The 11,431-nt window shown below is 44.5% G+C and overlaps 1 protein-coding gene across 1 annotated transcript; it reads left to right on the top strand.

The window, feature by feature from the left end:
* Positions 1–535: 535 nt before the first annotated feature.
* On the top strand, positions 536–11,052 carry rrn3 (RRN3 homolog, RNA polymerase I transcription factor). The gene is made up of 18 exons (XM_036552715.1): positions 536–617; positions 878–987; positions 1,117–1,173; positions 2,068–2,157; positions 2,265–2,394; positions 2,486–2,545; positions 3,157–3,220; positions 3,347–3,416; positions 4,159–4,257; positions 5,093–5,188; positions 5,549–5,684; positions 6,059–6,189; positions 6,636–6,766; positions 6,936–7,120; positions 7,652–7,760; positions 8,156–8,308; positions 9,484–9,571; positions 9,788–11,052. The coding sequence occupies exons 2-18, from the start codon at positions 892–894 to the stop codon at positions 9,938–9,940; spliced, it is 1,848 nt and encodes a 615-aa protein (XP_036408608.1). The 5' UTR covers positions 536–617; positions 878–891; the 3' UTR covers positions 9,941–11,052.
* The last annotated feature ends 379 nt before the right edge of the window (positions 11,053–11,431 follow it).

Raw genomic sequence — 11,431 nt, 5'->3', positions numbered from 1 at the left:
TTAAATTGATTAAGAATAAGAAAATGTATGTCAGTAGTTAAAATCTATTCAGAATTATTTTGTGACAGAGACTGACACGATGGTGCCATTGCAATGTATCTTTCGTTTTTTTTTTTTAAACTTGTACGCTCGATTTCTTATTTTGTTCTGAATATGTATTCATTTATCTTTTCATTTGTATTTAATTTCTGATATACCGTGATTTCTACGTAATGGAGATGTAACTGGATATACTTGAATTTGAATACATTTAATAAAAATATAAAAGACGCTGCAAGTGCAACACAGGCGCATATATACAGTTTGCAATACAACTTGTGCGTATGCTGTATAAATGAGTCGCAAGTAAATGAGGGCCCGTATATTTTGATCAGCAGCGAGTCTGTCCTAGTTCTGCCAGCGGCTTTCGTACTCATACTGGAATTATAGCCGTTCACCAGCTATCTGGGAGAAACCACTCCTCTAATTACTAAACACCAACTAGCCAGCCTGCTAACAACATCCGAGTCAGAGGTTAGGGAGAGGAATCGTTTCCGGTAAAAGAAGGTACCACGCTTACACATGTCCCTCAAACGCACTGGTGAACGCCTGGATTAACGACTAGCAGTTCTCGTTTTGTAAGAAAATATAGTTTGCAAATCGTAACAATATGGGCATTGGACTCATTTTATTTGAATGTAATTTCTTCCGTAAATTGAGATCTTGCCAGCTAGTGCTTTTCGTAGCAGAAGCACTCTATTTAGCTGGCTAGCAAGTTATGTTGTTAGGTTTTGATAGGGTTGAACATTAAGCATCCGTCAGAGCGGGCTGAAACTAACGAACTAGCATTTCCGCTGTTTTATTCAAGGTTATGTTTTTTTTTGTTGTTTTTTTTCAGAGGTCGGGGAAAACATGGAAGTGGAAAACAGGGACTTCATCAACACCCCCCCAATGAAGACGGTGCGATTTGGGGGCAGTGTTGTGAACACGTTGGCCAAATTCGAACGGGTGAGATGTCATCAAACATCATGTCTCGAGTAGTATCTTTACCCGCATGTTATGTGTAAGCGTATCCCCCAAGTTATAATTGGCGAAAAGTTAACTATGTAGTTTAACATTTCTTCCTGTGTATTCAAGGGTGACACTAGCGACTACGAACTACTAAAACACCAGTTGACGGATCCAGACATAAAGGTAAGAGAAACCCAAATTTAATATCTGCAGTTAAGTTAATTGTTTTGTAATGTATTTAGTTAGGTATATCAAAACCTTCGTTTTTGACTGCATACCAGGGCTGCCAGCCATATCTGAAAATCAGAACTCAGCATGACGTCATGTGTCAGCAGAAAAGCCAAAACATTGGCCTTTTATTACGTCGTTATGTAGAAACTCTATGGAGAAATCATGACGTTACATGGTCTAAACAAATAAAACTGAGCAACGTTTTTGAAGAGCAGTAAACCGACGCGATTAGAAATAGCCTGGTTTGTCATTCCCACAAATCATTCCGAAGTTAATAGCAATGCGGTTAATTTGTCTGAAAAAGCCAGAAGTGGCAGCCCTGACAGGGACATGAAATGGTGTCTGTCAGCGCTGACAGTGTTGTGAATGAACGAGTTAAAACCGCGACTTCATTGAACGTGCTCATTTTTTCGGTGAACGGTGAACTTGTATCCGTTTGCAACTAAAGAACGTGAACTTGAGCTCGTTCAGGTTTGCGGGAGATTCATAATCCTTGGCAGCGTTAAAGTTACTGCTTGATAAATAAACACGGACGGCGTTATTCCATACTTGAGTCGTTTTTATTAGTGCAACTCATAAGAGAGCTCGCAACCAACTGTCCATATCCCGCGTAAAAATCACTGTGCATGTAGACCTACGCATAAAGTAGTCCCTGGAGCAGCTCATTTAAAAATGGAAGAAATGAACTGTAATTGTGAACTTGTTCAAAATTGAAAATTGTGAACTATGAACGTGAACTTGTTCATGTTAATCTGTGTGAACTGACCTTTGAGCTAGCTCTTGTGAAGTGTGAATTTGCACAACCCTGAGCGCTGATGTAAGTTCCGCTGCTGTTTTCTATGTCAGGATGGTCAGATAATTAACTGGCTGCAGGAGTTCCGGAACTGCGTGACCCAGCTCACCAAGGTCCACGAGCAGCTGGTTTATGTTGTTCTGGTGAGGACTGCCCTGAGAACATACCCCAAAACATACCTCATATATTTAATGAGAATATTTTTTGGTTTTAGCTAAATTTTCATTTTTTGTTTCGCCTTTGACTGCAGAAACTACCCTGGCTAGGACGAAGCCCGGCAGTGGTAGAGGAGTACCTGGCTTTCCTGAGTAACCTGGTCTCCGCTCAGACAGTCTACCTCAGGACATGTCTCAAAATGGTGGTCTCCAATTTTATACCTGGTGAGAGCTTCCTAAATGCAACTTCTGTTTGTTCAGTACTTAACCGGGCAAGGCAGAGTGTATTTAACGACTTTGTTTTCTCTATTCACAGCGAGAGTGTTGATCCGGGAAGGAGATGTGGATATTTCAGACTCGGACGACGATGATGAAAGTAGGTGCTCGCATGTCGAGGTGAAATCAACCAACTTTTGTCAGAACTGTTTCTTTGCAGCTGAAACTATTAGAGTGCAATAATGTGCATCTTGAGTTTTCTTATTGGTGGATGTACTGCTTAAGACCATGAATAGCAAAACAAGACCGCATCCAGGGATACATGCTCAATATTACATGATATTGATTTACAAATCTGGGTTGTTTTGCTGTTCCTCCAGCAGGGGGCCCTAGGAAAACGTGCTTGCAAGTTGCTGTACTAGGCACAGTGAAAGAATGTTTCTTATGTATGGCAGGCAGCTGACAAGCAAGAAACTAAATTGATATAGGCAGGATAAGCAGAAGAATGGCAGTTAAGCTTGTCTTTAACACGTGGAATTCTACATATATATGTTTGAGTAAGTTAGACTTTATTAACTGAAGTGAGGATGGATGTCTCAAGTGTCGGTGCCTCGTGCATGTGTTTCACTCAGGAATGATTGCCAACTCAGATTTTGATCAGTGTGCTTGACATGTTGACATCTTTGTGCACGTTTGACCTATACTTGTTGTGATTAAGATCCAAACAAATGTTTTTTGTTATTCTTTTTTTTTCTTTTAACATTTGCGAAGACCTTCCCAGGAACTTTGACTTGTGTCATCAGGCCCTCCAGGTCATTGCCAAATATGTCCCATTGTGAGTAATGATCCTTGTAAAAAAAAAAAAAAAAAAAAAAAAAAAAAGCCCAGCACCCTGAACAAAGTACGGCTGCCGCTTTGCGATGTTTTAATCTGAACCTCTGATCTGGCCTTTTTGTTTCAGTACCAGTCGCTTCCTCATGCCCATCCTGATTGACAGCTTCCCCTTTGTGCAAAAATCATCAAGAACCCTGGTGAGGACTGAATTTATAGTTCACACAGCTTCAACATTGGCTGTCATAAGGGAACTCCTTGGTTTGGACTTAGGATCACTCAAAGGAGGTTCCTTGGGATTTGTTGTTTGATGGCCAATCTTACTCAGTTGTGTTATGCCCGCAAGGCAGGTTAAAATTGCTACAGAGAGATTGGTAGCATTATATTCTGGCCTGACTAAGCAACCTGGCATTTTAGTGAAGTGATAATGTATGGATTGTGGTATGGATTGTGAGACCTGGGATTGATTCCCAATTCTGGCAATGCAATGCTTGACACATTGGTGGTGGGTGGGATAACCTCTATTATTTGTCCCACACTGTGTTTTACATTTACATTTATTCATTTGGCAGACGCTTTTGTCCAAAGCGACTTACATAGGTTACAGTTCTTTACAATGTTATCCATTTATACGGCTGGATATTTACTGAGGCAACTGTGGGTTAAATACCTTGCCCAAGGGTACAGCAGCAGTGTCCCAGCGGGGATCGAACTGGCGACCTTTCGATTACGAGTCCTGCTCCTTAACCACTACGCTACACTGCCACCCTTAATCAGTGTTAATCCGTGTTGCAGAACTGCTGCATCCATAAGTAAATGGGAAGGTTTACCATTTCCATTACTGAAGCACAGCACTGCAGGTGTTTTGAGTGATTTCGGGTGGGAAGTGTGCATGTGGTAACTCTCTCTCTCTCCTGACACATGCGCGTACTTCCTGGGCAGGAGTGCTACGTGCACAACCTCCTGCGCATCACCATCTACATCCCGTCCCTGCGCAGAGACGTGCTGGAGCTGGTCATTGGCAGGATGCTCAAGCTGGATGTGAGTACCAGAGCCACCCCACCTCCCTCGCTGCCAGAACACATGCCAGATTTTTTCCTCCTCATGGCATCCTGTCATAGCGAACTTTACCGTTTTTTGCACTTGTGAATGCATAGTGTAAGCACACATTTTCTATACCAGGGGGCGCTGGATCAGCTCAGCTATTTGGCAGACTAACTCATGAGGGGCCAAAAAAGACTACAAAAATGTACACAGCACACATGTCTAGAATCTGTAGAGTTTTTTAAAAAAGCATACAGCCACTTGTTTTAGCATACACTTGCTGTGTAGGAATTCTCTTTTTGGGGCCAAATACCTTTATTATGTACGTAGCTGTAGAAATTGTGTCGTATATTCCTGGCTGAAGAGTTCATGACGTTTCACTCAGGTGCTGGAGTGAGGGGCTTGGTGCTAGGTTTAGGACATGTTGAAGTTATGGTGAATAGGATTGGTTATGGGTTGCTTTAGGGGATGGGCAATAAAATACTCTCATTACGTCAGGGAAAACTGTGCATGTTTACATAGAAAGGTAATAGAAGGGTAATTAACATGTACATAATCTTGTTATTAAAATAACACTGTCCGTAGTACGTTGAGTGGATTAATTGAAGCTTGAGTGGTCGAAGCATTAAAAAGTAGATGTTAAGCAGGGCTTGTAACCCAAAGGTTGCCAGATCGATTCCAAAGTTGGGTTGTTACACTCTTTGAAATGAGCAAGGTTCTCAACCTTGAGGAATTGCTTCAGGTAACATTTGGCAGGATAAATTGATGTGTAAACTGTAACATTCTCTGAGTAAGGTCTTGTGACTTTGTCCTTTTTTGTGACATGTGGCAGGTCAGCGCTCCTCGCAGCGACATCGAGGAGATGGAGGAAAACTCCGCCCAGCAGTGCGAAGGTGACGGAGCTCAGGACGACTGTCTCTTTGACATGGTAATTGGTCCCAGTAGGGACACCTAGGGTTGTTTTCTTGTTTTCTGAAAAAAAAAATTATGGCACTTGAGTTGGAGCTTGATATTTTCTGTCAAGTCCAAAAGCATTTGAAAACTTACCCCTGGAATTATGTTTAGCGTGACATACCAAGTATAACACAGTATAGTGCTATACTTAGTATAGTACAGTAAGCCAGCTGACTTCACTTTGGCTCACTTAAACACTTTCCTTGGGTTTTCCCACAGGGTGTCTTTTAATTAGGTGGACCCAAATTACACTGATTCATCTTGTGAGTGATGAGCATAAGTCTGTCTGAGATGTCCACATTAGTAAGACTTCTCTTTGCTCTGGCAATTGTAGGACGAAGATGAGGGGCCGCAGACAAAGTCATCCATGACAGCAGAGGGCGCTGTGATGGCACATCCTGTGGCTGAGCGTTTGGACACGCTCATGGGCGTGCTCTTCGCCTATATCAAGGATATATGCTACGTGAATGGTGAGGGACACTATTAAAACAGTCTGAGTGCACTGGCGCATCTTCATATATTCACTTTTATGTATTGTTTTGCATTTCATGTATTTATGTGTTCTTTTTTCATACATTGCTTACCTGAATTTCAGGTGTGCTAATGCTTCTGAAATGTAACAATTAAAACACACTACCGTGTAACTGTATATGAGCATACTTCTACTTACTTATTACAGGAGGTAGCACCTCTTGTTGTTCCTGACATTTATGAATGGGACAGTGAGCCAGGGGAGTGAATGTTAATTAGTTATTATAACTGGAAATCCCTGTCGTGGACAGAGGCCTTGCTCTCTCGGTGGGTGTGCTGTAAGTGTGCTTGTGTTTCACCCCTGGTGCCCCAGGCTGCTTGGAGCTGGAGCGCACTAAAGAGCTGTACCGAGACCTGGTGGGTGTGTTCGACAAGCTGGTGCTGCCCACACATGCCTCCTGCCATGTGCAGTACGCCCTCTTCTACCTCTGCAGTTTCCGGCTGGTGAGGCATCTTTACGTGCGCCTGCGTGTGTGGTGGCAGTGCGCTCAGCGCTCGTTACTGTGAGGTGGGACGGTTCAAGTGATGGTGCTGGTGTATGTGTTGGAAGCGCTCAGTGACGGTGCTGGTGCACGTGCGTGCAATGAGTGTTCAGTGGGTGTGTGTCGGAGGAGGGAGAGCGTTCAGCATTAGAGCTGATATATGTGAGCTGGGGAAGAGTTCACTTGTTTTGTTTGTGTGAGGTGGGAGAGTGTCCGTTCTGTTAATGTGCTTGTGTATACCGTGGTGTACAGCTGAGGTGGTGGTGCATTCTACAACTTTGTATTCGGCAGAGATGATAGGCTAAGGGTTCAATACAAGTGGTATTTGAGTACTGTACGCAGGTGGTTGCATACAGGTGATGGTGACAGCATTCAGGACACGTGTGCGTTTTCGGTGCTCTGTCGCAGGGCCTGGCGGAGGCATTCCTGGAGCACCTGTGGAAGATTCTGCAGAGCCCAGCCCAGCCCGCCGTCTTGCGGCAGGCTGTGGCCGGCTACATTGGCAGCTTCTTGGCCCGGGCCAAGTTCCTGCCCATTGCGTGAGTCCTGTTGTCTTCTCTGTCCTCAATCTCCTCACTTATTCACTGTCCTTGCTTATTCACTATTCTCAGTTATTAGCTATTGTTGCTATCCTCGCTAATTCCTCCTTTGCTCCCTTCCTCCGACTCGCTCGCTTGACCTGACCAATCACGCGAGGGCCTTCCTCAGTACTGTGAAGGCCTGCCTGGACCTGCTGGTTCCCTGGCTCCACCTCTACATCGACAGCCAGGACTCGGGTTCCAAGGCCTTCTGCGACGTGGCGCTTCATGGCCCCTTCTATGCGGCCTGCCAGGCCGTGTTTTACACCCTCATCTTCAGACACCGGGACATTGTGGAAGGGAACATGCGCCAAGGTGAGAGGTGCTGGGATCAGTTTTTTGAGGTCGACTTGTCTGGCCTGGTCTGGAGGCCCATTGTGATTAGTGATTCTGCTTCTCTGAAGCTAGCGGTGTTTAGGAGCACTGTCTGGTAGTAATAGCCGTACTAGTTCAGTTCAAGGGCTTTTACTGCCGAATGATTCTTTTAACAGCATAAACCCAAAGGGGTTTAAACCTATTGATGTGTGGGGCATTTATCTTTCCATTTCATATGGGTCATTTAACTGAATGGCCTCCCTGTGTTCATTTTCCCCGAACACACGATTCCCCTGAAAGCTTTACCCTGCATACGTAGGTTAAATTTTTACTGTGAGTTGAACTGATGTTTCTTTTTTAGTAAGCAGTGCTCAAATTGCTCAGGATGAAATGGAAGTTCCTGGAATGATGTAAATGTATGTGTAGGTGGAAATGGGTAGGGGCAGGAAAGAGGTTGGGAGGGCATGGCCTGCCCTGGTGTCACTTGCTCCCCCCAGAGATCTGTGTGTCAGCGCTGCTTTGTGTTGTCAGGCCTTGCCTACCTGCAGGGCCTGAACCTGGAACGCATCGTGATGAGCCAGCTCAACCCGCTGAAGGTCTGCCTGCCCGCCGTCACCAACATGTTTGCCGCCATCACCAGGTAAGACACCGTCTGAGACATACTACATGCTGCACGTTTGCCATGCGAGCCCCCCCACCCCCACAGACATCGCAGGCTCTGTTCCATCAGCAGCACCAAGGTGGCAACTGTGTCTGTGGTTTGTAAAGACTTGGGTCTGAATTTCAGTTATAGGTGATAGGTAGTTGTTTGGGGCTTGGGCTTTGTAACCACAGGGTTGCAGGTTTTAGACCTTTAACTTTAACCTCGTGCTTAACCTTAAATCTAACTGCAGAAAAGTGGAGTGTCAAATCCAACGTTGTGGAAGTAGCGCTTCATAAGCACACGGATACAACAAACAAGTTATGTGGAAATTTTAAGAAATGATGGCTGTAAGCTGATTGGTCTGCTAAGCCACCTTCTCTCTATGTCTGCAGGAAGTACCAGCTGGTGTTCTGTTACACCATCATCGAGCGGAACAACCGCCTCCTGTTACCCACAGTGAGGAGCTCCCAGGGCGGTGACGCCACGCCCACCAACACCAACCCGCTGGACAGCTTCTTCCCCTTTGACCCCTACCTGCTGAAGAGGTACAGTGGTGCGGGAGTATGACTCCACCAATCACGTGCTTGCAGCTTGTTCCTTTTCATTGTTGAAAGCCAAGTTTAGTCATTGAAAACTTGTCAAATCTACAAAAAAGTTAATTCTTCTTTTTTAACATTATATTGCAGCAAGCAAACCAATACAACCGTTCCTTTTGAAAAAACTGAAGTGTGCAGATATTGCTATCAAATTGACTTGCTTGCAGGACAGTACATCAGTACACCCCCTTCCAAAAGTCACTCATGACTGGTATTCACTGCCAAGAGAATCTGCAAGTGTTTAGCTCTCCAGACACAATATTTTGAAAGACGCGTCTCATGAAGTATATCTCTCCACTGCGTATCATAAACATGTCCCAGTTTCATAGGAATTTGACTGTTTGAGCAATAAACACAATCCTTGTAAATCAGACTTCTCTGTAAAGTGTCAGTGAAAATGGTAAATTTAATGAGTTGGAGCATTGTAATTCTAAACTTGTTTGGGACTGCCAAATCTGGCCACCCAAAGTAGTCAGTCAACACATTCGCTACTTCCAAGAGCACCAGCAAAACCAAGCAGTTTGAATTTGAAGTGCATTCCCAGAGTGCTTATTAAAAGTCAATCATCAGTCCTTTTCCTTACTGCTTTCATTTGACATTTGTTTTCAAATGGGACTTGATGTTTGTTTTAGCTCTCTGGATAAGGTGTATTAGAATATGAATCTCAGGGAAAGTGTTTGGCACCATGAGCACCGCTCTGAGGCCCAGGTCCAGCTAAACCCAGTAGGGTTTCGCCCACAGCTTTCATTGAGGAATTTTAACAAGCGTTATGCCTTGTGATTCATTTCGATGACTACTGGACTGCATGGACTTGTGATGATGTACAAGTGTCAAACAGCAAAGCAGTGCTTGCTTAAATTGGTTACTCTCAGGGGCCATAACAGTTGTACTGAAGCTTGGCTGAAGTCAGTAGCCCTCACAAGCTTTATGTACAAATGCTTGGTCTGTCCAGCCAGACAATTTACCCATAGAACCATGCAAGCTTGTTTTCTGGTTTGCTTTGCATCGGTAATGTGAATCCAGTTGATTCAGGTTTGCTATGTGTGTTGGATTGTATTTGATGTGGATGCAGTGCTTTCTGGAACCAGGTGTGGGCCTAATTCTGGCTGTTCTACTTTGCACAGGTCAGGGAAGGTCATTGAGCCACTTTACCAGGTGTGGGAGGAGCCGAGTGACTCTGAAGTGGCCAGCCCCAAGAAGCCGGTCAGACAGGTAAACGCAGCTTTTACACTGAATGCTGATTGCTTAGGTCTGTGTTGGCCCTGGGTTCTGATTGGTCATCTGAAGATGACTATGTGGTTTTGGGGTGCTGATTGGTTTGTCGTGCATGGTTCTTAGTACTAATTTGTGGGTCGCAGGTGTTTCTGGGCACTAATTGGTAGGTTGCAGGTGGCTCTAGCGTTGATGGGGTTGGCCTCTCTGTTGCAGCGCTCTGCGGAAGAGGAGGATGACTTCCTGCAGGGCGAGAACCCGCAGGGGGACGGGTCGGTGGCCATGACGCCTGGCTCCTATGACTCCCACCTGCGTAGCCCGAGCAGCGTGGGTTCGCCCCCCATCGCCTTCCTCCAGCGCCCCTTCTAGCCACCCGCCAACATGGACACAAACGCCACCAACCCAAGATGGCTGCCGCGCCAGAGTCTGGAAGCAGAGAGAGGGGCCAGAGGCTCAAAAATGGTGAAAGGTTTGCCGCGACAGGCCCGCGGCGCTCCCACTTGGCTTTCGAGATGCTCCGTTTGTCACCGTGTCTGGGTGCACCCTGTAACCCCTAAAATGCTGTCCTCTTTGGACAACTTTAAATGAGGGCTCAGACTACATAGCATTCTTCTGACTGCCCTAACTGGAGGTCTGTCACTCCCACGCTGCACTGCACTTGTTCCCAAAAGATAAATGGGAGGGGGCGGCAAGGACTTCGTCTGAGGGAAAAAGTAACATGCATGTGCAGATTTCACTGAAGTCATTTCTGTCACTGTGGGCATGCTTAACTGTTAAAGCTGCGGTACAGTCCCCATGCAGAGGTAGGCCTCTAGCACCTGGTGATTTTGTGCAGTATCTAACAACAGGAAAGGACAGTATCTTCAACTCTAGTTCCCTTTTCAATCTGTACTGCTTGTATCATAAATAGAACAGAAACCTCTCCTCATGTTTGTAGGGGAGGTGCATATTCATATAGAATGTATAGAGGAGTGATGTAATACTGATATAGAATATATTTGCAGTATCTGCAGTAAAGACCAGTGACTGGAGTGAAGAGTCCATGTCCTTGAAGAAATAATGCCCCTTAGTGGACAGAGTATGTCCTGCATCTATTCAGCCAAGCATTAACTCAGTAATGTACCACATCCTCAACAGCAGGGTGTTGTGTTTTTAATTATGCTGTCATGTCTCTAACTTTTTTATTGGCAATGTGGCAGTCTGTGTGTTTATGTGGATGTTAAGAACTGTTCAGAAGGCTGGTCTTACTCAACACTTGAGTAATACTGACAGACAGTAGGTTCAGCAGGTAACGAGAGCAGAATGCTGTTACTTGTGTGTTGCTGTCATTGTATCGTGTTATGTTTGCTTCTGTTGATCAATGACTTTCCCCAAAAACCTTACTGTTGTAAATCTTATTGTTCCTCAACTTCAGGGACTTTGATCTCTATTGTAAAGAATTTATTTATGAAATGAGTGTCTGTTATTGGCATTATTTTTTGGCATCCACAAGAAGAAAAAATGTTTAGGAATGGTGCTGTGCTTTGAATTAGAGCTGCATTATTTGAGATCCTAAAAAGATGGTTTCAGTTTTGGTCTGGTTTCGGTGAGGATAATGTCTCCAAAGTTCTAGAAGTTAATAATTGTGCATAAAAGTGAGTAATTTTGCATTTCATTTATCTATGGTGGCTTTGAGGGAAATTCAGTCCAGCAGTCTTGTATTTTTTTTACAGCTGTACTATAGATATAAAGTCTTTAACTTGATCAAGTGACTTGTGTGTGGTTTCTTTGTAAACAAATCTAAGGCCTGAATTTTATCCTGGGCATGTGGAACGTGTAAAAAAGGTGGTTTTCCTAACTGGAAGTTTCTGCATCCACTCT

The sequence above is a fragment of the Megalops cyprinoides genome, chromosome 19 (assembly GCF_013368585.1).
Source record: "Megalops cyprinoides isolate fMegCyp1 chromosome 19, fMegCyp1.pri, whole genome shotgun sequence".
NCBI classification, from domain to species: Eukaryota; Metazoa; Chordata; class Actinopteri; order Elopiformes; family Megalopidae; genus Megalops; species Megalops cyprinoides.
This window is presented reverse-complemented; position numbering and strand designations above follow the sequence as displayed.